The sequence below is a fragment of the Pseudorasbora parva genome, chromosome 23 (assembly GCF_024679245.1).
Source record: "Pseudorasbora parva isolate DD20220531a chromosome 23, ASM2467924v1, whole genome shotgun sequence".
Lineage (NCBI taxonomy): Eukaryota > Metazoa > Chordata > Actinopteri > Cypriniformes > Gobionidae > Pseudorasbora > Pseudorasbora parva.
In genome coordinates this window covers 6,928,387-6,950,804 of record NC_090194.1, presented here as the reverse complement: position 1 = coordinate 6,950,804, position 22,418 = coordinate 6,928,387, and the positions used below count along the sequence as shown (strand labels likewise).

Genomic DNA, 22,418 nt, shown 5'->3' with positions numbered 1-22,418 from the left:
AAGCACAGCAATGATCCTCTGTTTGCAAATCTTGAGTCACACACATTGAATCGAAACAATTTAAGCAATCATTATAAGACTTAAAAACTGTTGTCTCTGGGGTTAAAACCTCAAACCTACAATTCTAGGACCAGAGGACCCCCTATAGGTATTTGTGTGGAGAGTGGTGGGCCCAATAATGAAAATAGCAGAGATTGTGGGGCACTTGGGGGCCACTTTGAGCCAATTTAAACAGATCATGGAGACCAACGATGCATTGCCACACAATGCGTCTCATTTTTATATTTAACGGCTTATTAAAATACATAGCATAAAATGGTTGTCGAGGGGGCCGGTGGAGCTGACGGTTTCTCCATCACAGTCTCTCTGAATAAACAGAGGCCAGACTGAGTGATTGACAGAGGCGTCTGAGGGAACCTTGTGGGGGGCCGGCGGTCCTATTCAACGTTTCTGCAGCAGCACAGAGCCGAAGCTCACCGCCATGTTAGACCGCAGAGATTTGAGAATCTTCCTTAGTAGATTCAAACTTATTTGATAGCCTAATTACTTTAGTTAGACACTGGAACACTCAAACTGAGAGCGATTACGTTCATGTTTCACTGTGAAAATGATGCAGAAACCATTGCAGGGTAGGATATATCAGTTTAAGAGACTTGGCTCTGTTTGAGGGATGAATGAGGAATCTTCCACCAAAACCCATGCTTATGATGGTTCTGAAATGACTGAATGCGGATGAGCAGTTGCCACAGTTTCCGCAGGCTAAATGGGTATGGAATTCACTCCCGCTCAGTTTTCAGTATTTAGACAACCACAGTGCCAGACCTCCTTGGGCTTTCTGCTTTTAGCCGTCCAGCTGTCGTCAAAAGGCTGGAGTTGGTTGATTTAACGGTGAAGGTGGCAGGCGGGTCTTAGTAAAAGATCCCAACTGATACCAGACTGGCTTAGTTGGTTTTTATGGCAGTTGAGCTGTGCTACGACTGAGGAAGCAGGTGACAGATGAGCAAAGAAGGATCAGGTCACTGAGCAATGAGTATACAGATGCTCATGCTTTAGAACATTGCCAAAAGGTCCAAGTAATTTAGTCAAATAAATATGGGGGTTATTTGGATGAAAACATATTTTCTTATTGGACTAGTTGGAGGAGGAAAAAAAACAGCAAAAATACTGGAGCAGTATAATAAATTTGATCTGATTAATATATACAATCAATAAAAAGGGAGGAGAAAAAGCATTAAATATTTTGCCATAAAATGTCCAATGTTAAATCCTAAAGCAAATCAGTTGAAAACCATGATTGAGAAACACTAGACTTGTAAAGCTCTATATCTCAAAGAGAACTCAATTCTCTACAAAGATACCCATTCATACAGTACATTTGCAGAACCCTAAAGATATGAGATCCAATAAAAACCCTTATCAGCGTGCTTTACCAGTGACTCACTGAGATCATAGTAGCCAACACACGCTTTTTAGCTGTCATCTGTACCGCGTTTGAATAAAGGCAGAGATTACACTTCTGAGGGCAATTACTGCTAATTTCTTCAGCGTGTAAAGACCCTCAGAGCACTTAAACAAAACAGCTTAAGACATCAAGAGTGAGTTCAAGGTTGAAACCAATGTCCACTCTAAATATCTTAAAGAGAATTCGCCAGCCCCAGGAAAAGATAAATCTCTCACACTAACATGGGCTGCTGAGGAAAGATCTCATGAGTAAAATCAACCTCCATCATCAGGTGAGTGAATGAAAAGTTTGTCCCCCAGTTAGGACAACAATGATGTAATCCTAAGAAACTGGTGTAATATAGCTTTCTGGACATTTCCCTCCACACAAAACTAGTTTGGTTTTTTATGGTCTCACTGTGGCACAGGTTTTATAGGATATGTGGTTTCCTGAGAAAGTAACTGGAAATATGGAGTCTGTCACTATGGCAAAAAAAAAAAAAAAAAAAAAAAAAAAAAAAAATGCAAGGAAGAAATGTTTCCAAATTTCCTTCTCCAATCAGAGGCAAGTCCAGAAAAAACAAGGTTTGGGCTAAAGCAGTGACCACACAAGTCCAGGTGAAACATATCTCATGCTAGCCACCCCAGAAACACACAGGTTCCCTTCATCATCATCCTCATCAGTAAACCCTATAGTGAAAGCTACACAATTTTCAATTTTTAAAAAATGTATGCAGTATAATTACATATTATAATAGGATAAATATATGAGAAAATATATAATTTAATATAATTAATATATAATATAGTAATACTACATATTATTTATCATTTTATTTATTTTATTATTAGCTTATATTTTATTATTATTGTATAATTAACAACATTTGGATGGATGGATGGATGGATGGATGGATGGATGGATGGATGGATGGATGGATGGATGGATGGATGGATGGATGGATGGATGGATGGATGGATGGTACAGTAATAGATGGAGAATGTTTCAGTGTTTATTATAAATGATTTATCTGTGCCATCTGTTCTCTTCATTACGCATGTCTTGGCAGAGTATCCTTCACAACTGATGGCAAACTGACATTCAGATCCTACTCCATTCAGTTAGTAATGTCCAACTTTTCAAATGTCCTTCTCCAATCAGAGGCAAGTCCAGAAAAAACAAGGTTTGGGCTAAAGCAGTGAAATTTGGATGGATGGATGGATGGATGGATGGATGGATGGATGGATGGATGGATGGATGGATGGATGGATGGATGGATGGATGGATGGATGGATGGATGGATGGATGGATGGATGGATGGATGGATGGATGGATGGATGGATGGATGGATGGATGGATGTCATCTAATACTTTTCTATCAAATCCCACCCTATTTTTTTTTTTCTCATTCCAGAAGTTTCACTCAGGTATATATATCACGACATTCAGTTTTAATGAAGATTTTAACTCTCAGAAAAGAGACCATATTATGCCAACACAAGTTAAAATAAATAAAAAATTGCTATTTAGGCTACCACTTCCCTGAGTGATTTGCCATGTTTAAATTTAAAATTAAATTATCAGATTAGCATTATTTGTGCCTATTCCTGCCAAGCACACTCTGTTCTCTAAGAAAGAGAAAGCTGCGGTCTCCCTGTTATGATCAGGGTCGGGTGTACGGCATGCTCTTTCCAGAGGAATGGGATGTAACAGGAAAAGAGAGATTGGGCGAGAGACAAGCTCCCTGAATTATTAATAAGCAGTGACGAACTGTTTAACAAACGCTGAACATTGAGATACCACATCTCAGGTTCCCATGTGCCATGTCACCCAGGTTACAGCACACTATCCCACTATACACACTAAACTGGGTACTAGACTTCTGGAGATAAAATGTCTATGACATTTAAAAAAAAAAAAATTACATCTATTCCGGACATATATTAGTTAAATCAATGTAACACTATCCTGTATATGCACTGCCATTTTACATTCACATAAAAATAAATAATTAATAAATATTGAAGAATAAATCAATTGAATCTAAAAAGTTTAACATTTGTGAATAATTAAAATATGAAATTATGTATTTTTGTATAACTTAATGCAGATAATAAAACCAAATGAGTAAGAAAAGAAAGGAAAAAATAACTGCCGTTTTAAAAAATATTCTGTATGCTTGCATGGAATATTTTAATACCAGATTTAATAACATATTAAAATGTGTCAATTTCATAAGAAATTACGTGACCAATACAAACTACCAAAATATTTGTACTTCTTAGACGTTAATGGGGTAGTTAATGCTAAAATGTATAAAACAGATGCTTGTCTAAATTAGAATTACAGAGGGCCTACACCCAGAGCAAGCACCACCGGCTGTGGTACCTTTCTATTAAGGAAAAGGAACTCTGCCTCAGTAGAATTGTACACCGACTTGTCCAAACTCGGACCTTATCTACAAAAATGCATGTTTCCAGTCCATTTGACAGTGCTGATGCTTGAGAACAACTACCATTACTGGTCATGAGTGGGGGAAAAAACAGCACAAAGCCACAGTGCCACCATGCTGAAGTTTGCAGTCTGAATAAATATGCTGTCACACCTGGTCAAATGACTTAGCAAGAACATGCTCCATAGATGGAAAAAGAAACCTTTCCCAGGAGAAAGTCACTGGAACACTTAGATGTAATGGCTTGGCTCTAACCAAAGTGCCAGGGAGCCGATTCCAAAATTTAACAATAGAGACCGTTAGGTAAGCTAATTAAAAACAGAACATTTGCACACAGACACAAAGTGTTTTAGGTAGATTTTGTTACTTATCTTAGAATGTAAGAGAAGTTAGAATAGCGTTTAAATGTAAAAGAAAAAAGGTCTTGTTTTTATAATATCTGCAACCCATGCGTCCTGCCAGTTTTATAACACTTTCAGTGTAAAGTCCAGTGAGTGAGAAGTGCAGTTTCATTTGAAATGTGAATCTAGTGACATGTTATTACGTTGGTGGTTGTACACATCACGGCAGTTTGGAAATGAAATCTATAGTGCTAAAAAGTTCATGCTCAATTGCATTTGAAAATAACATAAACCATTAGTTAACAAAAGCAAAAGTGAGAAGGAAAAAAAAAATGTCTACTGAAGTAACTATGCCATTAGTATTTTTTAAAAGTCTTTGAGCTTTTTAATCATGACTCGTTTTTCATAGGACTTGTACAGCAACGCTCCACATCGCAAGTGCGATGCTGTACCAGGTGAGCTACTGAGCAAGTTTACCAAGTCAGAATAGCCGTACAACTGGAGCGGGTAATGTGATGCAAACTTGTATTCGTTTACAAATCATGCACTAAGCGTTTAGAAGTCTTCAAGTGCCCCTATTATGGTTTTTCGAAAATCCCCTTTCATGCAGTGTGTAATATAGCTATTTGGGAATGTAAACAATCTGCAGTTACAGTAAAGTTAATGTCTCCCAAAAGAAAGAATCAACTCTGAACCCACTGTGTGACTGTTCTACATCACCAACTAGCTCCTCAGAATCCCAACCTGTAAGTATGATTCATTATTGATGTTCCTAATTTTCTACCAGGTGTTCAAAATTCATAATTTTGTGTTTTATATTGTGTAAGTTTCCAGCTAACTGGCTACCTCCAATTATGTCAAACTGAAATTCTTCAGCAAATCAGCAGTGGGACACTATTACCTAAAACTTTTTTTATTAATGCAGATTCAGTCATTCTTGCTATTTTGAGTAATGATGAATGATGGAGAAAGATTTGTTTTACAAACGATTGTCACATTAGTCATTCAAATTAGTGCTAGGCTAACGCATGCACTGTTGTTGATACAGTTCCTGCATGTGCACCGCAATAAATGTCGAAATATACACATGGGTTTGTTAAACACACTTGTTAATGGTGAAGGTGAGGAAATACAGTTGCAGCATCTTATAATGTACATCAAAATGAGTAGCGTATCACTGAGAAACATCCTGCTCAAGTCGTCCTTGCGATGAATATTCGGGTTAAATAATTCCCGCTCGGGTTGATATGGTAAAATCAACGTCATCATTACTGTCTTTACAGTGTGTGCAATCTCTGAGCTTTATGAAGCCTCCCGAGCTGAAGTTGAGTTATGGTAATGGATATTTAGCTTGCGAAGCAGTAGACCAATCGTAACAGGGCTGTCTGACCAATCAGACAAGAGTAAGTTCTATAAAAGGAGCAATTTAGGGAGACTGATTCATCAAACGATTTGTTTGAGAAGCATTTAAAAATGTGGTGATGTGCAATGTATATAATGAGAAAATTAAACCTTTTTGACCTTTGATGCATGTTAACCTGTAGGAGACTTAGGAGAGAAAAATGTAATAGCATAATAGGGGGACTTTAACATACTATTGTGCAAGGAACTGCATGAAAATATATTTATTAATTGATAATCTGCCCCTGTATTCATAATTGCTATGAAAATGAATAAAGTTATTGCAGTTTTACTTCAACTAGAGTTCATTTCAGCTGGAAACGTAATGAATTGTAGGTGTTTTTGAAGTTTTGATCAAATAGCAAGTAGAGGTGTGTATTTCCAATGAGTCTGGGTTGAATATTTGTCGTCCATTCAAAAGAGGGAGGGAGATTTGATCTGTGGCACATTCAAGAATAACTTCAAAAATTAAATGTTTTCATACAATGTTAGATATGGCAAGTGTATAAAATCATACGCAAACTGTTTCCTCTAAAGAACAATTCTGGGATGATTACAAGGCTTCAATTAAGAGCATAAGGAAAGAGAAATGGATATACACCCTTGAGATCTTACATCTAGACAGGGAAATCACTCAGCAAAGGGGCTATTTCTCCTCTTTCTGACTGCGGTGTTTGCAGGAAACAGATTAATCGTGGTTTCCCTAGACCAACAAAGAGGTCAGACCTTACTTCTAATCTTAGAGTTCCAAAAAAAAAGAGTAGCAAATACATATTCACATTAAATAGCAATCATTCAACAAAATACAAAGTACATAAGCTGCACAAATGATCCTCGAGCAATATGTGCTGGTCACGAGTGGTTTTAAATCCCCTCCTACAGAAACACGCACCATATTCTCTTGGCTTATTCTAATTAAATCAAACAGCTCCTCTCCCCCCATGTGTTCCCTCTGATCACTTTCCAAGTGTTGATGGGCAACAGTTTGAACAGACTCCCCCTCACTGGGTATGGCTTTCTTTTATTGCCTTATAACGCGTCTCACGCTGAGGCCGCACATGTGCCCTGCGCTCCCGACATCAGCTATGAGCCGCGATGCAGGAAAAAAGGCTCCAGAGCAGTCATGATCACTTTTCTCATTTTTTTGCTAATGATAAAGAATTGTATTAAGATGACAGGCCAATGTTTCTTACAATACAAACAGCACTTATGAATGCACGGCATCCAAGTGTACCAAACAACAGTAGCTGTGTTTTCATTACCCTTCAAATTGAGCAAACTGAAATGAGGCCAATGGAAACGTCAATTTCGCAAAAAATCCCATATATCGTAAGAAAGTTTTTACGCTCTCATGAGGTGGCTTTTTCAGGCATTTCAAAAAAGGAATATTTGGCAAAACTGCAAACGTTTTTTCGCATGTACGGGTCACCTGCCGTACGTAAAAGTCACATAATCATTCTTTAAAGATGATGCATAACATCACATAACATCAGTTAATGGAAACGTTTTCATTTCATTTTTAGTTGTTTATCGCCATTCAGAAAATATTGCAAAAAGTTTTGCGCAAACATGTAATGGAAACCTATATGCTTTAGAAACCAAGTCCATTGAATATCAATCTTTGCTCCATTAAAACAGTAAACAGTAAAAAGTCCCAGTTCTGTATTCTGTCTCATCACTCTTTAAGCACTGCAAAAAATTGGACTTAAAGTCTCGCTGTAGTCAATCATTTTATCCCTTAAAAATCAATCTTTGATCACCAAAATGGCATATTAATGTTTTTTTCTGGTGGGAAAAAAAATTATTCATGCCTTAAAGGAAGTGTATGTAAGATTGTGGCCAAAAACTGGTACTGCAATCACTTTCAAATGACTAGAGCGGTGTATCCCCTTTCCCCCTCCCCCTGACTCGAGGTTGCCAGATAGGCTGCAGGATCAGCAGGAACGCATGTAGCTGCAGCTTTGGTAACTAGAACAGATCTGACAACTTGAATAGCTTGAATGTAACTCTGCACCTTTGCTTTATTTATATGCAGAACCATTAATATGCAAATCAGCCCCGCCTCCACTAACTCACACCAGCTCAGAGATCCACTCGCTCAACTTTTACTCAAGTTACTGTAGTAAACGCTGCACAATGGTAATTGTCTCCACAACGTCAGACACATAACTGTAATTAATGATTAGCCTTTTGCTTGACTGCGTTATCAAACAGCTAATCATGTGTGGCTAATGTAAAAACAAACCATTTTCTCGTTCTCCATCTCAGCATCAATCAACTGCCTTCTAACTATCAGTATCCTAAAAAAATGCTTTGAACAACTTAAAATGTCAATGGAGAAAGGTATAGTTCATTATAACATCGTAATATGCATCATACACCAGCTATATTCTGCTATATAGTCTACCCGAATTTTCATATCAACAGAAAAATATACCTGGATAACCTGTCTTCTCTTGAGACTCCCCTGCTTCGCACAATAGTAAATGATATGCTAAAGCCCGCTCACAGGTTCACATGATTGGTTAGAAAGTAGTTTGTGACGTAAGAAACACCACACTGTAAAAAAAAAATTGTTGGTTTAACTTAAAAAAGTAAGTAACCTGGTTGCCTTAAAATTTTGAGTTTATTGAAATTAAAAATTGAAACAATGAAGTAGGGCTGTCCTCGACTAAGGATTTAGACAATCGAATCAGAATTGTCGAATCTCTCTATGGTCGACTGATAGTCGAATCATCTATGTGTGTGTGAATGGGTTGGGAGGGGCACGACACTTGTCAGCAGAAGGGTAAAACTATTTTTATTTTCCTTTACACCTCGCACACAGCAACAACTTAAAGCGACCAAAACTGCCTGCCAACTGACAGACGAACTGACAAAGGCTTTCTTATTTAGGTTTAAATAGCCTAAAAGGTAATGTGGTGGATAAACATTCATAAACCGTTTTCTCATAACATGTTAAAGCCGTGATCGAAATACAGAACATCATACAAATATATAAAAGAACATTTTGATAAATAAACCTTAAAAAAATACCTGCCTAGAGAGGAAAAGAACACTTTGAGTGCGTTTACATGCACGTTCTGAAGCCGATTGTACCTAAAGCGAGTGAAGACGTACGCGAAGCTCAGTCCGCGCGCCTCAGGATCTCACACCGCCACCTGACGCGCACATTAAATACATACGAGCTCAATTTTGAATTGACTGACAGATGAGCTGCACGAAAGCGCTCTGTGGTGCAGCGGGATTTTAAACAACTTCCCGAGTGGCCGCGGACAGGCGCTGAATGCTGCCGCCGGTGTGTGTACACTCATTGAACGTGTTCTAATTTTAAAGGCGCGGTGCGAAGCTCAGCGCCCTTAAAGGGGTCGCACACCGATGCTCAGCTCAGCGCCACGACACGTCTTTAAAATATTGAGCACCCCCATATTGCCAAAATGGTATGATCCTCGTTTCATAACACCCGCGAAGATTTGACCGTGAGAACGGTGGTCGAATCAGGCTCCGCATATCGATGCATTGAATCTTCGACTATTCGGGGTCACCCCTACAATGAAGGAAATTGGTTTAATAAATAGAAACTCAAAATATTATTTATCTGAACCACATAAAAAATTTCATAAATCATGAAAATAGCACGTTTCACTGCATCATCACAAACAAAAAAAAACACAATTCCTCAACTTACAAAATCTTTTAAAAATATTTGAATAAAGGTTGTCGATTCTCAAAAATGTTCATTGTATTAACTCAAGTTTTTAATTTCAATTAACTTGAAATTTTAAGGCGACCATGTTACTTTTTTTTAAATATTTTTTTACAGTGCAGCAATTTTAAACTGCGTTTTTGAAACTGTCTTTACTGCGGATCTAAAGGAAAAACTTAGCAATGGTGTTGACTTATGATATCTTAAAGCGTATTTAAAAAAAACACCTATACACAACTTTACAAATTAGATTTTCTCCATTGGGGGACTTTAAAGCAGTGCAGTCTTGAAGCAATCACCACAGAACTCAACAGTAGGGTCCCATAGCACAATTGGTAAGTTCTTACACATACACATCTGCAGTAGCCTAGCGTCTACTTCCCTGTACTTGTGGAGTGCACACAACCCTTCAGAGCTACTTCTGTCAGTTCCACCACTGTTATGCCTTTCACACATGAGTGAGTGAACTGCTCTCTTCTCTTTTAACTGCATGCTCATGATACTTAATTACAGCCTCCGTAGTTTGAATGAGGGACCTAAATAATAGGCATGCTCTGATGCTGTGAGGTGCGTGCAGTTACGTTGCGTGCAGGCACATACTATCTACGCGTCCGGTAGCCACAGTTGCCGATGAAAGAGAGCAAAAAATATGGTAATCCTACAAAAACTCAAACATATGTCTCTTGTTAAAAATGGGAGTCTGTTTTCAGAGAATGCACGCCTTGTCGCTTAAGAAGAACCCGATCTCCGTATGTGCAGTTTTTGAGAGGAATAGATAGTGGCAATCATGCTTTGGGAAGATGTAAGTATCTCAGTGTAGGATCCTTGGTTGGGTGAAGGTAGGAACGATTCTGTGCCCACAGTAGCCTACAATCAATGAACATCTATGAATGTGGATGTTGATACACCTGCTGAGTGTGAATTATAAAGTGACTTTCAGAGTCAACTATTTCCTAGTATGCCTAGCCACATTTCTATAGGCCTACAGTATACAAGTCCCTTGTCAAAAAATCCTATTGGATTTTCACTTTGTCCTATAGGATCTTATTGGATTCTTAGAATCCTATAGGACAATCTGATTTATTTTATTGGAATTTCACTTTGTCCTATAGGATCTTATTGGATTCTTAGAATCTTATAGGACAATCTGATTTATTTTAATGGTATTTCACTTTGTCCTGTAGGATCTTCTTGGATTGTTAGAATCCTATTGGACATTCTGATTTATTTTAATGGAATTTCACTTTGTCCTGTAGGATCTTCTTGGATTGTTAGAATCCTATTGGACATTCTGATTTATTTTAATGGAATTTCACTTTGTCCTATAGGATCTTCTTGGATTGTTAGAATCCTATTGGACATTCTGATTTATTTTAATGGAATTTCACTTTGTCCTGTAGGATCTTCTTGGATTCTTAGAATCCTATAGGACAATCTGATTTATTTTAATGGAATTTCACTTTGTCCTGTTGGATCTTCTTGGATTCTTAGAATCCTATAGGACAATCTGATTTATTTTAATGGAATTTCACTTTTCAATGAAAAAACACAGAGATTGGCTTAATATTGTTATATAACCAAAGCAAAGCGTTTGCATAGAAAAACAATCACACTTTCAAATTAAATAATTAGGTTGAGTGTTCCTATAATAATACAAAATAATATAAAATATATATAAAAGTGCCATTTTGTCTCACTATCTAGTGCAGGGGTGGCATTTTGCACCTATGAATGGCTCATATGACTAAATTAATTTTAAATTCATGATTTAATATCAATGAGATTTTTATTTATGTAATGTTTTAAATCTATATGGTTATTTATCATGTAAATAATGTGTGACTGTGGCGTTTTAATGCGCATGCGCGTTGGACATTCGATTCGCGTTCTTCAAACCACACTGGAGCAGAGTTGCCATGGAAACGGGGAGTCAAACGAGCAGCACTTCCTCAGACGCTGTTTTCACTCGTTTCAGGTGAGTTTAGTCCCTAAAACCACACAAATTATACACACAACTGTTCCTGACACCTTTCTTACGTTAACTGACACACTTCTGTTGAATATTTACTTGATAGAAATGGTTTAGTGTCTTCGGGAAAAGTCATCTCAACCGTTTTCACAAGAGGGTAACTTAAGCTAACTCTATCGATTTGATCGATTGAGCCCTTGTTTATGAGAACTTGAGCTTTTAAATAAATCTTTATGTGAAACTTAAATGTTTTGATAGTTTTGTTAAGGTTTTGCTGCTAATTTGTCAATGGTACGTATCAAAAATCTAAACGTATACACTGTAACATTACTGTTCATCGATGATGTCAGTTACATGGAGCGCGAAAATTAGCTGCAAACTGGTAAACAAATATTGTTAAAATGTTCTGTGATTTCAGGAGGGACAAAATAACCCATCTACAACAGAGGGGAAGATTCCAACATTTCTGGAGGAAGCTGCTGACAGAGCTGTAAGAAACGGGTGAACTGAGGAAGGTAATTTTATATACATGTATTTCACATAATATTTGACATAATATCCGCATGATTTTAGTTATTTTCTTTAACAAAATTATACATATTAAGAAGGCTTTGACATTCAAAACATAAGTGACACTGTATGAGCAATATTAAATTAACAAGTAAACCTAAAAACACAAACCCTGTTTATATTAAAACAGGTCACAAAACTATTGAGTTTTATCTATAGTGGAGATGAGTGTGATGAGGTTCAGGTGTGAGTAATCAGTATTCGGGAGAGGGAGTGCGCTGTGATTGGCTGGTGTGAGAACCTGGCAGATTTATAACAAATAGAAATTGAATTTTAATCTAAAATCGTGTTCTGTATTGTTAAAGAATTAGTTCACCCCAAAATTAAAATCTCCTGATAATTTCCATCGGTCATTTTCTAAAAAAAAAAAAAAATGCATTTATATACCTTTTACCTCAAATGCACGACTTTGATGTTGTTTTCCCACTGCGTATTACGCCGGAAAGGTCAGTGCTGACCCAGTGCCGAAAAACTCCATCTCATGTTCTCCTCTAACTTTAAAATTGTCCGACATTGTTGTTTTACCTTTTATTTTTGTAAAGGGTGTTTGATTTAGTCTTTGCACGTTGGTTTTAACACTGGGACGGTACTTCCACATACGTCACACGCCTGACCTTTCCAACGTAATGACGCCACAAAGCCTTACATCATCAAAGTCGAGCATTTGAGGTTAAAAAATATATACATGTTTATTTATTTTCTACTGAAGAAGAAAGACATGAACATCTTGGATGGCATTGGGGTGAGTAAAAGAATAGGAATTATCATTTTGGGGTGAACTAATCCTTTAATGTACATTCTTTCTGCTTTACTTTTGGAGCCATAATAATTTATGGGTTGTGAAAACACTGAATGAATAGACATCATTGCACTTGGGCATTATTAAATGGCTACTCGATAGTACAGTTAAGAATTCCAGCAAGCCGTGTGTTAATGTGGTGTGTATTCTTCTCATTTTAGATCCTACATCCTTTTGGGCTGAAGGTCAAGACAGAACCAAACCAAAGCTGGCCTGTAACCTGCCGGCCTATACGACAGACTTCACACTGACAGCTGCTGGCATGGATGCTGCATCACATGCTTTTGAACATTTTTCCACCTAGAATGTATTCGTCCCCCACCAGGAGACTTCATGTCTTCATCTATTGTGAGTGGATATCATTTTAAACATTATTTTAAAAAAACACTAATTTCTTCTCATTTTTATTGTGTAGTATATGTATTTTTTCTTAAAAAGAAAATAACATTTTAGTAATGTTTTTAAGTAATAAAGTAATTAATTGTTAAGTAATGTTGTTATAATCCTGTTAATTTATGTACAGTATAAACTGCAAACGTATGCTTGTATTGGGCACATGTTTGCAGGTTATAGACATTTTAGAGGAGGAAGATGCTGTGTATTTAAAGGTGTTTTAAGTCATTTTTATTTGTACAATGTTATTTTTGTATATAAATCATTATTACAGTGGAACAAATTGCTATTTTTTTATTTTTAAATTAGCAACTGAATGTTTTAACAATTGCACAGCACCACTTTATCACCCATAATTTACCACTTTTTTATGTCACATGAGAACACATGAAAGTTTATATTTTTGTTCAGATTATGTAATTTCTGTAATAAAGTTTGTATCATAGAATGGTAACTTCTTTCTGTTGTTATTATTTAGATGTTTGTTGTAACTTAATTACTTAAATGTACTTCAAGATCATTTAGTAAAACCATGGCTGCACTGTGGTAATACAACCAATTTATGGCATATGATCCATGTTTTATAAAACCATGTTTACTGCAAAAACCATGGTTGCTGCAGTCATGGTTACAATGGTTTTACTGTAGTATTACTACAATATAACTGTAGTAAAACCATGGTATTAAAACCATGGTTGTTAAAAATACCAGTTACTACAGTAATTCAAACTACAGTTTTACTATAGTATTACTACAATATAACTGTAGTAAAACCATGTTTTTTAAAAACCATGGTTTCGCACCAAAATACCATGGTTACTACAGTCATAGTTAAACTACAGTTTTACTATAGTAAAACCATAGTTCTTTTTCGTAAGGGAAGTTAACCTAACTATGACGACTTTCGCTCTGAGAAACCCGAAAATGTAAAAAGGGTCTAATTCTACTTTTCTTTCTTTCTTACAGTGTACCAAGTATTCAGACATAGTAGCCTTGGTACACTTTGCTATCTTTGCTGTGTCCGAATATGCCTTCCCTACCATGTAAAAAGCAAAGATAGCAAAACCGTGTCTGTGTGTGCGCACGTGTGTGCGCACGTGTGTGTGTGTGTGTGTGTGTGTTTGTTTGTGTGTGTGTGTGTGTGTGTGTGTGTGTGTGTGTGTGTGTGTGTGTGTGTGTGTGTGTGTGTGTGTGAGAGCGAGAGAGAGAGAGAAAGACCCAATTGGATCCAACCAATAAAATCCTGTTGAAATTGTCCTACAGAATATAAATGTATTGTCTTATAAGACAATTCTCACAGAATCCAGTAGGAATCAGATTACATTTGGAATCTTATTGGAATCCTTTAGGATTTATCCTACGGGATATTTATGTATTATCTTATAAGACAATTCCCAAAAAATCCTATAGGAATCAGATAAGAATCTTAAAGGACAAGACATAAATTATCCTATAAGATTATTTCTAACGGAATCCTATAGGAATCAGATAAGAATCTTAAAGGACAAGACATAAATTATCCTATAAGATTATTTCTAACGGAATCCTATAGGAACGGTTCCAAAATATGATAGAAATTTTTAATGGAATCCTGTACAGATTTCCATTAAAAATCCTTAAGGATTTTTTGACAAGGGGTTTTGGAGCTCAATCATTCAAATCGTGTCTTGTTTTAAGGCTATAACCTATCCTGTGATATGTTCATGTTTAATGAAGTGATTCATTACAGCAGACCTAATTGCTTTGCAGCAACAACAACAACAAAAAACACCTACTGTAATTATGTATCAACACTTTTTTTTTTTATGTATTTTTTGCTGGTGGAAATTTGATTTCTGTTGTTAATGGAAAGTTTTTTGAAAAAGTCATCCTTATGGAGTAAAAATATCTGTCTAACTGTCGAATATAGGCCTACTTTAAAAAGGTAGGGTGAATTCGGGCTGACTGGGACAATTTTTGCCAATGAAATGAATGGAAAAATGTGTCCCAATCAACATTCACCCCTATAAATACCCGATTACCATAACTACCCCACCCCCCATTTACCCCTGCCTGCGAGAATACACCTGAACAGAACATGAATTCTCAACTCTAAATTCTTAACATTAATTATTTCTAGATAATTTGTTCTAATTTGGTTTCTTCTTAAATTGCTTCTAGTGGCGGTCTCTTATGAGTTACGTGTCGGTCCATTTAGGAACCATTAATGGTCTTGCTGTAAACGCCTTCAGGCTGCATGCATGCTTTAACCAGCTGATATGAAATACGCGGACGAACACAATCACTTCAGCGGGGTAAAAGAGAATGAATGAAACCACACACTTGCACACACAAAGAAGCGATTGGTTTTGCTGACACAGATATGAATGAGTGAAATAATCAATAAAATGTGGCTAAATCGTGCAGCACCCCAACGTTTTCTCCTCAGCAAATGCTTGAGGTGTCAGAATTAATGTTAAGCAGACTGTCTTGAGTCATGTTGAGAGATAGGATAACGACATTGATTCTTACATTCATCTGAACGAGCTCCGCCGCTGTCTGTGAGCATCCGTTGTCTCACTCAAATCCAATTTGTATGCAGATGTATCCAGCCCGTTCCCAACCGCGAGAGGATCGTTTTATTGTTTAAGAAAAATACTTCAGCATTAAATCCATGGGAAATAGATTCAATTCTCAAGCAGATACTCCTTGCTTTCACCGGCAAATAATAGCCTAGCTTCTCAGGTGTGTGTGAGTCCGCGTTCACTATTCCATTCGCCAAACGGGACCAGAATATCGTACGATCGCCTCTGTGTCTTTATCGGTAAAGCGCACCTCCGTATAACGGTCACCTCAGCATCCACTGCTGCATGGACTGGACGCTCTGTGGATACACCGCACCTCCGCGAGTGAAATCCGACACCCACATCAGGCCCGGCCTCTCCTAATTTGGGTTGCTAATATATTCGACACGTGGGGAGCGGTACAAAAGGGGGAGCACTGGAAGAAAAGAGGAGGACTGAGGAAAAGACCAGACTAGTTCGTGTAGACTGTAGTGCCACCATGCTATACCTTGGAGAAGTGGTTTTAAGACAAAGAACCAGATTCAAGACTTATGTGTAGTTACAAAATATGTTTGCATATACAATTTTGTATGAATATTAAGTGTTATAGAAATATAAAAATTAAATACGGAAGATATAACTTACACAGCTTAGTATTTTTTGTTATTTAATAATTAATTGGTATCTATATATATATATATATATATATATATATATATATATATATATATATATATATATATATATATATTATTATTATTATTATTATTATATTATCACATTATAATCAGTGTGAAATTTGATAGATCTTGACCACTGCAGACCGGGAACACCCCACAAGAGCTGCAGTTTTGGAGATGCTCTGACCCAGTCGACTAGCCATCATAATTCGGCCCTTGTCAGACTTGCTCAAATTCTTACGCTTGCCAATTTTCCTGCATCTAACACATCAACTTTGAGGACAAAAGTTGCTGCCTAATATGTCTCACCCACTAACAGGTGCCATGATAAAGAGATAATCAGTGTTATTCCCTTCACCTGTCAGTGGTCACAATTTAGGAACATGTTTGGTTTGTGGTTTGGGGCTGTGGGCGTACAAAAAACGTTGGGAATGTGAAAGCCTACAATTCATTGATGGTTGTAGAGATTCTTTTAATGATTTAGAATGAATTAGTATTGCACATTATTTAATGTCTGTGAGTAGACATCAAAAAATGTCTACTATGCCTTGCTGGACATTATTTGTAGTATAGGGAGCGTGGGCGTACACCCCGCAGACCGATGGAGTCTTAAGTGCACACCAGCACCAGGAGAATCGGTGTGACAGCAAGGTCATTTATCAACCTGGGTTTCAGGTCAACCCCCCTCCAACTGCACCCAAGCGTTAAGTAGAGGATAGGTTGCTGCCTGAATACAAACCTACAAAAGAGAACAGTCTTTCTGTGTTAAACAACTCAAACCCTTGAATATAAAAGGTGCAATTTGTGTTATCCATGAGTGTTACTGTAAATATCACATTAATTGGTCTCCATTAATGAATAATTAATTTTCTCCAGTTATAATCTGAATATTGTACATAAATATTAAGGTTCTTTATCAACCTTGAGTTGAAATCTTATATGTAATTTTTTTTGCTGTGCCATTCTGTTGTAAAACAGCTTTACCGCAGAACTCACGGTACACGCTCCTAAGCGTTAGCAGATGGTGAAGTTGCGTTTCTCGTGTGCGAGCGTTTGGGGAGAGGCTCCCCACAAGGTTTGGGATATACTTGGCTTCTGTTCATAACCTTCAGATATCACCCTTAATATTTCTCTGATTTTATATCTAGATGCATTCCAATTTCGCCAATAGAGACGCATGTAAATTCCCAGCCAAACTTAAACACACACACTCATTTTAATGTAATCTCACAGCATTAAACCTACGCATGTGAAGCTGTACTCTATGTTGCGTTTGAAGTTTTCCATTGCTGATTTCCCACCAATGCTATTGTTATCTTTTGGAGAAATGAGACACGAGTACCTGAAACTTTGTGACAGCCCCCTGCTCAAACCATCTTAATCTTTGAGTTTAATGTCCCAGCTATGGTGAGTCCAATCAATATGAGGTCATTTTGTCATGGCTCATTTAGAGTTAATAAGGGTTTCTTTCTAAGGTGCCAGCACCATTTACACAGGCTGAGTTTGGCTGTCCGAACAGACTTTTCACTGGCCATTATTGATATATGTGATACTTGAAATTGTGGACATTTAAAACATTTTAGTAACAGTATGTTTTTATGGAAACATTTATTCAAACTCTGAATAACTTCCTTATTCTGTCAATCAGCATTACTCTTGCCAAAACTCTGGTACAATTCCAGTTCACACTTTCTTCCCTAAAACATAAAGGATGAGGTAACTCTCCGAAATGTTAGGAGAGGAAATGATGTCATAACAGCCTTTAGAGTTATTCTCTACTACAGGTCAGATATCGGACTTTAAGTGTCCCTTAAGTTATGGTGCATTCAAGTTATAGAGAGATTGTATTTACAAGTTTAATTTTTAATGAATAGGCTTTAAGCCTACCCCCCCCCCCCCCCTACACACACACACACACACACACACACACACAGTACATGACAACGATGTACTAAAAACAGAAACGTTTTTCCTTTTTCACAGATCAGCGAGAGTTTCACAGATCAGCGAAAACGACTCCAAATGCTGTATTTTGCATGATAGGCCAGTAGTTGGCGATGTCTCTTTATAAAGAAAAACTAAGCGCCTACAGATTGTTTCACAAATTCCCATTTTTTGCAGTTTATGCACAGAGATGATAAAAGTGTTGTTTTCAAAAACATTTACTTTGAATCCCATTTTAACATTATCATAACATTACCCCATTTTAACATTTAGTTTTTAAAAAATAGATTATCAGGCCGCCTAAATGCTATTATCGTGTAAATCAATGCCCAAAAATTGTACAATATATGATTCAGTTTACTTCATAAATTGAATAAAAACCTGATGCATATTCTTTATTCATCATTCATTCATTATTCATTGAACGCACATGACATTGTAGGACGTCCTGACTCATTAATACAAACTCGCCAGAAGGAACTGAACGCACCATTAAGCTCAAGTCAGAGTATGCGTTTATTTTTGATTGGCAAAATATAACAAACTCAAGGCTTTTACTGTAGCCTCGCCACATGTTATCATTTACTTCTCATAATCTATTAATGGGTTTAATATGCACATTTAGTGTGTTCCCGAAACCTTGGAATTTCACCAGCTTCACAGATTTTGACAAGTCCAATAAATTCAGTCTTTGACAGTTGTTTTTCATCAAATCCTGAAAGATTTATTTTAGCACAATGTTATGCAAACTTCATGGCTATGTCAGGCAGGAAATCAGGAAGACATTTGTGTCTTATCTGTCAACTCGAATAGGTTTTCATCTGAGTTCTGACAATGTCTTTTCAGCCTTTGGGCAAATTGTTTTGAATCTGTGTGGATGTGTGTGTGAATATGCTGATAAAAAGAATCAAATTCAAAGCATGAGCTCTTCATTGGTGTTTTTTTCTCTCTCTCTTATTGCTTATAATTTGGGAGATATGATGCAATTAGGGCTTGGCTGTGTGGGGTCATGAACTGAGAAATACAATTTTCCTTGAGCTTTTGACTTATGAGAGGTCGTCAAGAATATCCTGTAAGTTTCAGAACTATAAACTTCATCATTATAACTTTATAACTGGCGTGTTAGTGAGATAACACTAACCAGGATGGAATATATGGGCTTATAATGTTATTGCACTGCTAGTTATGATGAAAGCATTAGTTAGTGTGTAGAAATTGAGTGTGTGATCAGATACAATGTTCATCACTTCAACCTTTAATGCCACGATCAAAATATAATGCCATAGAACTATATACACTCACCTAAAGGATTATTAGGAACACCATACTAATATTGCATTTGGCCCCTCTTTTGCCTTCAGAACTGCCTTAATTCTACCTGGCACTGATTCAAGGTGCTGAAAGCATTCTTTAGAAATGTTGGCCCATATTGACAGGATAGCATCTTGCAGTTGATGGAGATTTGTGGGATGCACATCCAGGGCATGAAGCTCCTGTTCCACCACATCCCAAAGATGCTCTATTGGGTTGAGATCTGGTGACTGTGGGGGCCATTTTAGTACGGTGAACTCATTGTCATGTTCAAGAAACCAATTTGAAATGATTCAAGCTTTGTGACATGGTGCATTATCCTGCTGGAAATATCCACCAGAGGATGGGTACATGGTGGTCATAAAGGGATGGACATGGTCAGAAACAATGCTCAGGTAGGCCGTGGCATTTAAACAATGCCCAATTGGCTCTAAGGGGCATAAAAAAGGGGCTTGTGCCAAGAAACCACACCATTACACCACCACCACCAGCCTGCACAGTGGACAAGGCATGATGGATCGATGTTCTCATTCTGTTTACGGCAAGTTCTTACTCTACCATCTAAATGTCTCAACAGAAATCGAGACTCATCAGACCAGGCAACATTCTTCCAGTCTTCAACTGTCCAATTTTGGTGAGCTTGTGCAAATTGTAGCCTCTTTTTCCTATTTGTAGTAGAGATGAATTGTACCCGGTGGGGTCTTCTGCTGTTGTAGCCCATCCGCCTCAAGGTTGTGCGTGTTGTGGATTCACAAATGTTTTGCTGCATACCTCGGTTGTAACGAGTGGTTATTTCAGTCAAAGTTGCTCTTCTATCAGCTTGAATGAGTCGGCCCATTCTCCTCTGACCTCAGATTATGAAATTCTCAGACCGGCCCATCTGGCACCAACTTGTTTTCGAGAGAGTTCCGCGTGTAATGCTATCTATTTTATTTGCAAAGATGTCAGATGTTCAAACAGAGCGTTCAAATCAGAGACTAAAATCAGGGTTGGAAAAATGCCTTTATTTCAAAATGATGAATTTTTTTAGGTAAAAAAATATATACCATTATATGTGCAGCACATGAAACATTATAAAACAATAACAGTGCAGTTCATGACCCCTTTAACCGCTAGAAGATGTTCAAGGTCTAAAGGGATCGAAAGGAGTCTGATGTAATAAAGACTACAGTAAGCATAAAGGGTTTATGAAGAATTCAATGTAGCATCTTCACAATCCAGAAATAATACTCGAGCAATTGTTCAGTTATTCAGTAGGCTTTTTATAGATGTGTACAATGTGGATCAGATTTGCTCGGGTTGAAAAAAATGTAAAGATATTTGTTCCATTGTGCAGATACTGACAGATTTTATTAAACAGCAGCTTTTAAATCACAGATCTCTTGAAGAGATATACTCATGGGAGATTCTGTCAGTCCAAGATACACTACACTGCGGATATTTGTGCATTGACTTTGGATTTCATTTGTATCCGTTTCTCACTCCTGTGCAGAAATATTGATGGATAAGTAGTTATGGTTGTGTGTATCCACTCATAGTTTATGGTGTTTGTGGTTTGAGGATTGAATAATGTGAGATTCTTCATGTGGCTAAAGTTTAACTTCATAAACATTGGTTTTATGATTAAGTATTTTATCATATCTAAATGATATACATCTCTCTCTGACTCTCTTTATCGTGCTCTCTTTCTCTGAATATATATTGTGAAATATTATTACAATTTAAAAAATTTCAATTTCAGTGCTCAATAAATATCTATTATTATTATCATTATTGAAAACAGTTGAGCTGTTTAATATTTTTAAGCTGTTTAATATTTTAGGATTATTTGATGAATAGAAAGCAACAAAAAAATATTTATTTGAAAAATTAAAAGAATAATAATAATGTGAAATTCTTTACATTTTTATCAATTTAACACATCTTTGCTAAATAAAAGTATTGATTTCTTTAAAAAGAAAAAACAAACTTTTAGTGTACACAACTTGCATGTAAATGTTAAATTAGTGAAGCATTTCGTAAGCAAGTCTTTGAAATCACTGTACTGCCCTGTATTGTATGTCAAAACGGCCTTTTTGAAAACAGGAAGTGCAAAATCCTGAGAACTTCCTATGAGTTATTTTATGTCCAACAGTGTGCCTAAGGAGAACAACATGGCCGCCACTGCCAAGGCGACAAACCTCACCGTCAGCTTCCTTCCTTGTGGTGCCCTGACTGTGTAAAGCATCGTGGGAAAGAAAGAAACTCTGGACAACACTTGGCCTTTCCTCTGCATTGTGCCTAGTCACTCCACATTACGCTAGAACAAGCACCACAGCTTCAGACTAGCATATTATTCTGTATGAGTGTATGTTTGTGCATGTTCAGTATGCGTGTGAGAAATGTGTGTTGATGGGATGGCAGGATTACGGATTGTGTGTGAGCAAAGAGGTGGATGTGTGTATCGTGAACACAAAGACTGCATGCAGTTTTGGCATCATACGCTAAAAGCTCACCCTTCTAGTATTGTGTTGCTTTTTTCTTATCAGCATTAATCGCTTCTTATCAGTCCAAGAGTGAAACAAAGAAGCAGATCCAGACTCTACAAGGTCTTGCAAGGTCACACGCAGGGGTCATTTCCATGGGCCCTTATTTCCCCTCTTTTATGAGCCTTTTCTTGCCATTATGGCATATAAATGAGATTTTAGCATCTCCTGAAAAAGCAATCAGCATTGCTAAAGTCATCCTCCACCTCAGCCATTCTCTCAGCTTTGGCACTTTAAATGAAGAATGACTCAAAAAGATGGGAAGGTCATTTGCCAGAAAATACGCAAATGGTTATCTCACCTGTTTCCTGTTTATTGTTATGCAGATTGTTGTGCCTCGGTG

At 37.1% G+C, this 22,418-nt stretch overlaps 1 protein-coding gene and 1 long non-coding RNA gene across 3 annotated transcripts in view; one reads left to right on the top strand and one right to left on the bottom strand.

Annotated features, from left to right (window-relative positions):
• The window catches only part of dchs1b (dachsous cadherin-related 1b), a 126,247-nt gene extending 110,221 nt beyond the window's left edge, over positions 1-16,026 (bottom strand). Inside the window, exon 1 of one of the 2 annotated variants that reach the window (XM_067432688.1) lies at positions 15,584-16,026. Coding sequence is in view for 1 of the 2 variants with exons in the window: in XM_067432689.1 (XP_067288790.1) it covers positions 15,584-15,589 (6 nt within the window). In the remaining variant the exon portion in view is untranslated. The remainder of the gene's footprint in view (positions 1-15,583) is intronic. The other variant, XM_067432689.1, reaches the window with a different exon arrangement.
• On the top strand, positions 11,268-12,991 carry LOC137062919 (uncharacterized). Its single transcript, XR_010901311.1, has 3 exons — positions 11,268-11,316; positions 11,729-11,825; positions 12,841-12,991. It is a non-coding gene; the product is annotated as an uncharacterized lncRNA (long non-coding RNA).
• Positions 16,027-22,418: the final 6,392 nt, after the last annotated feature.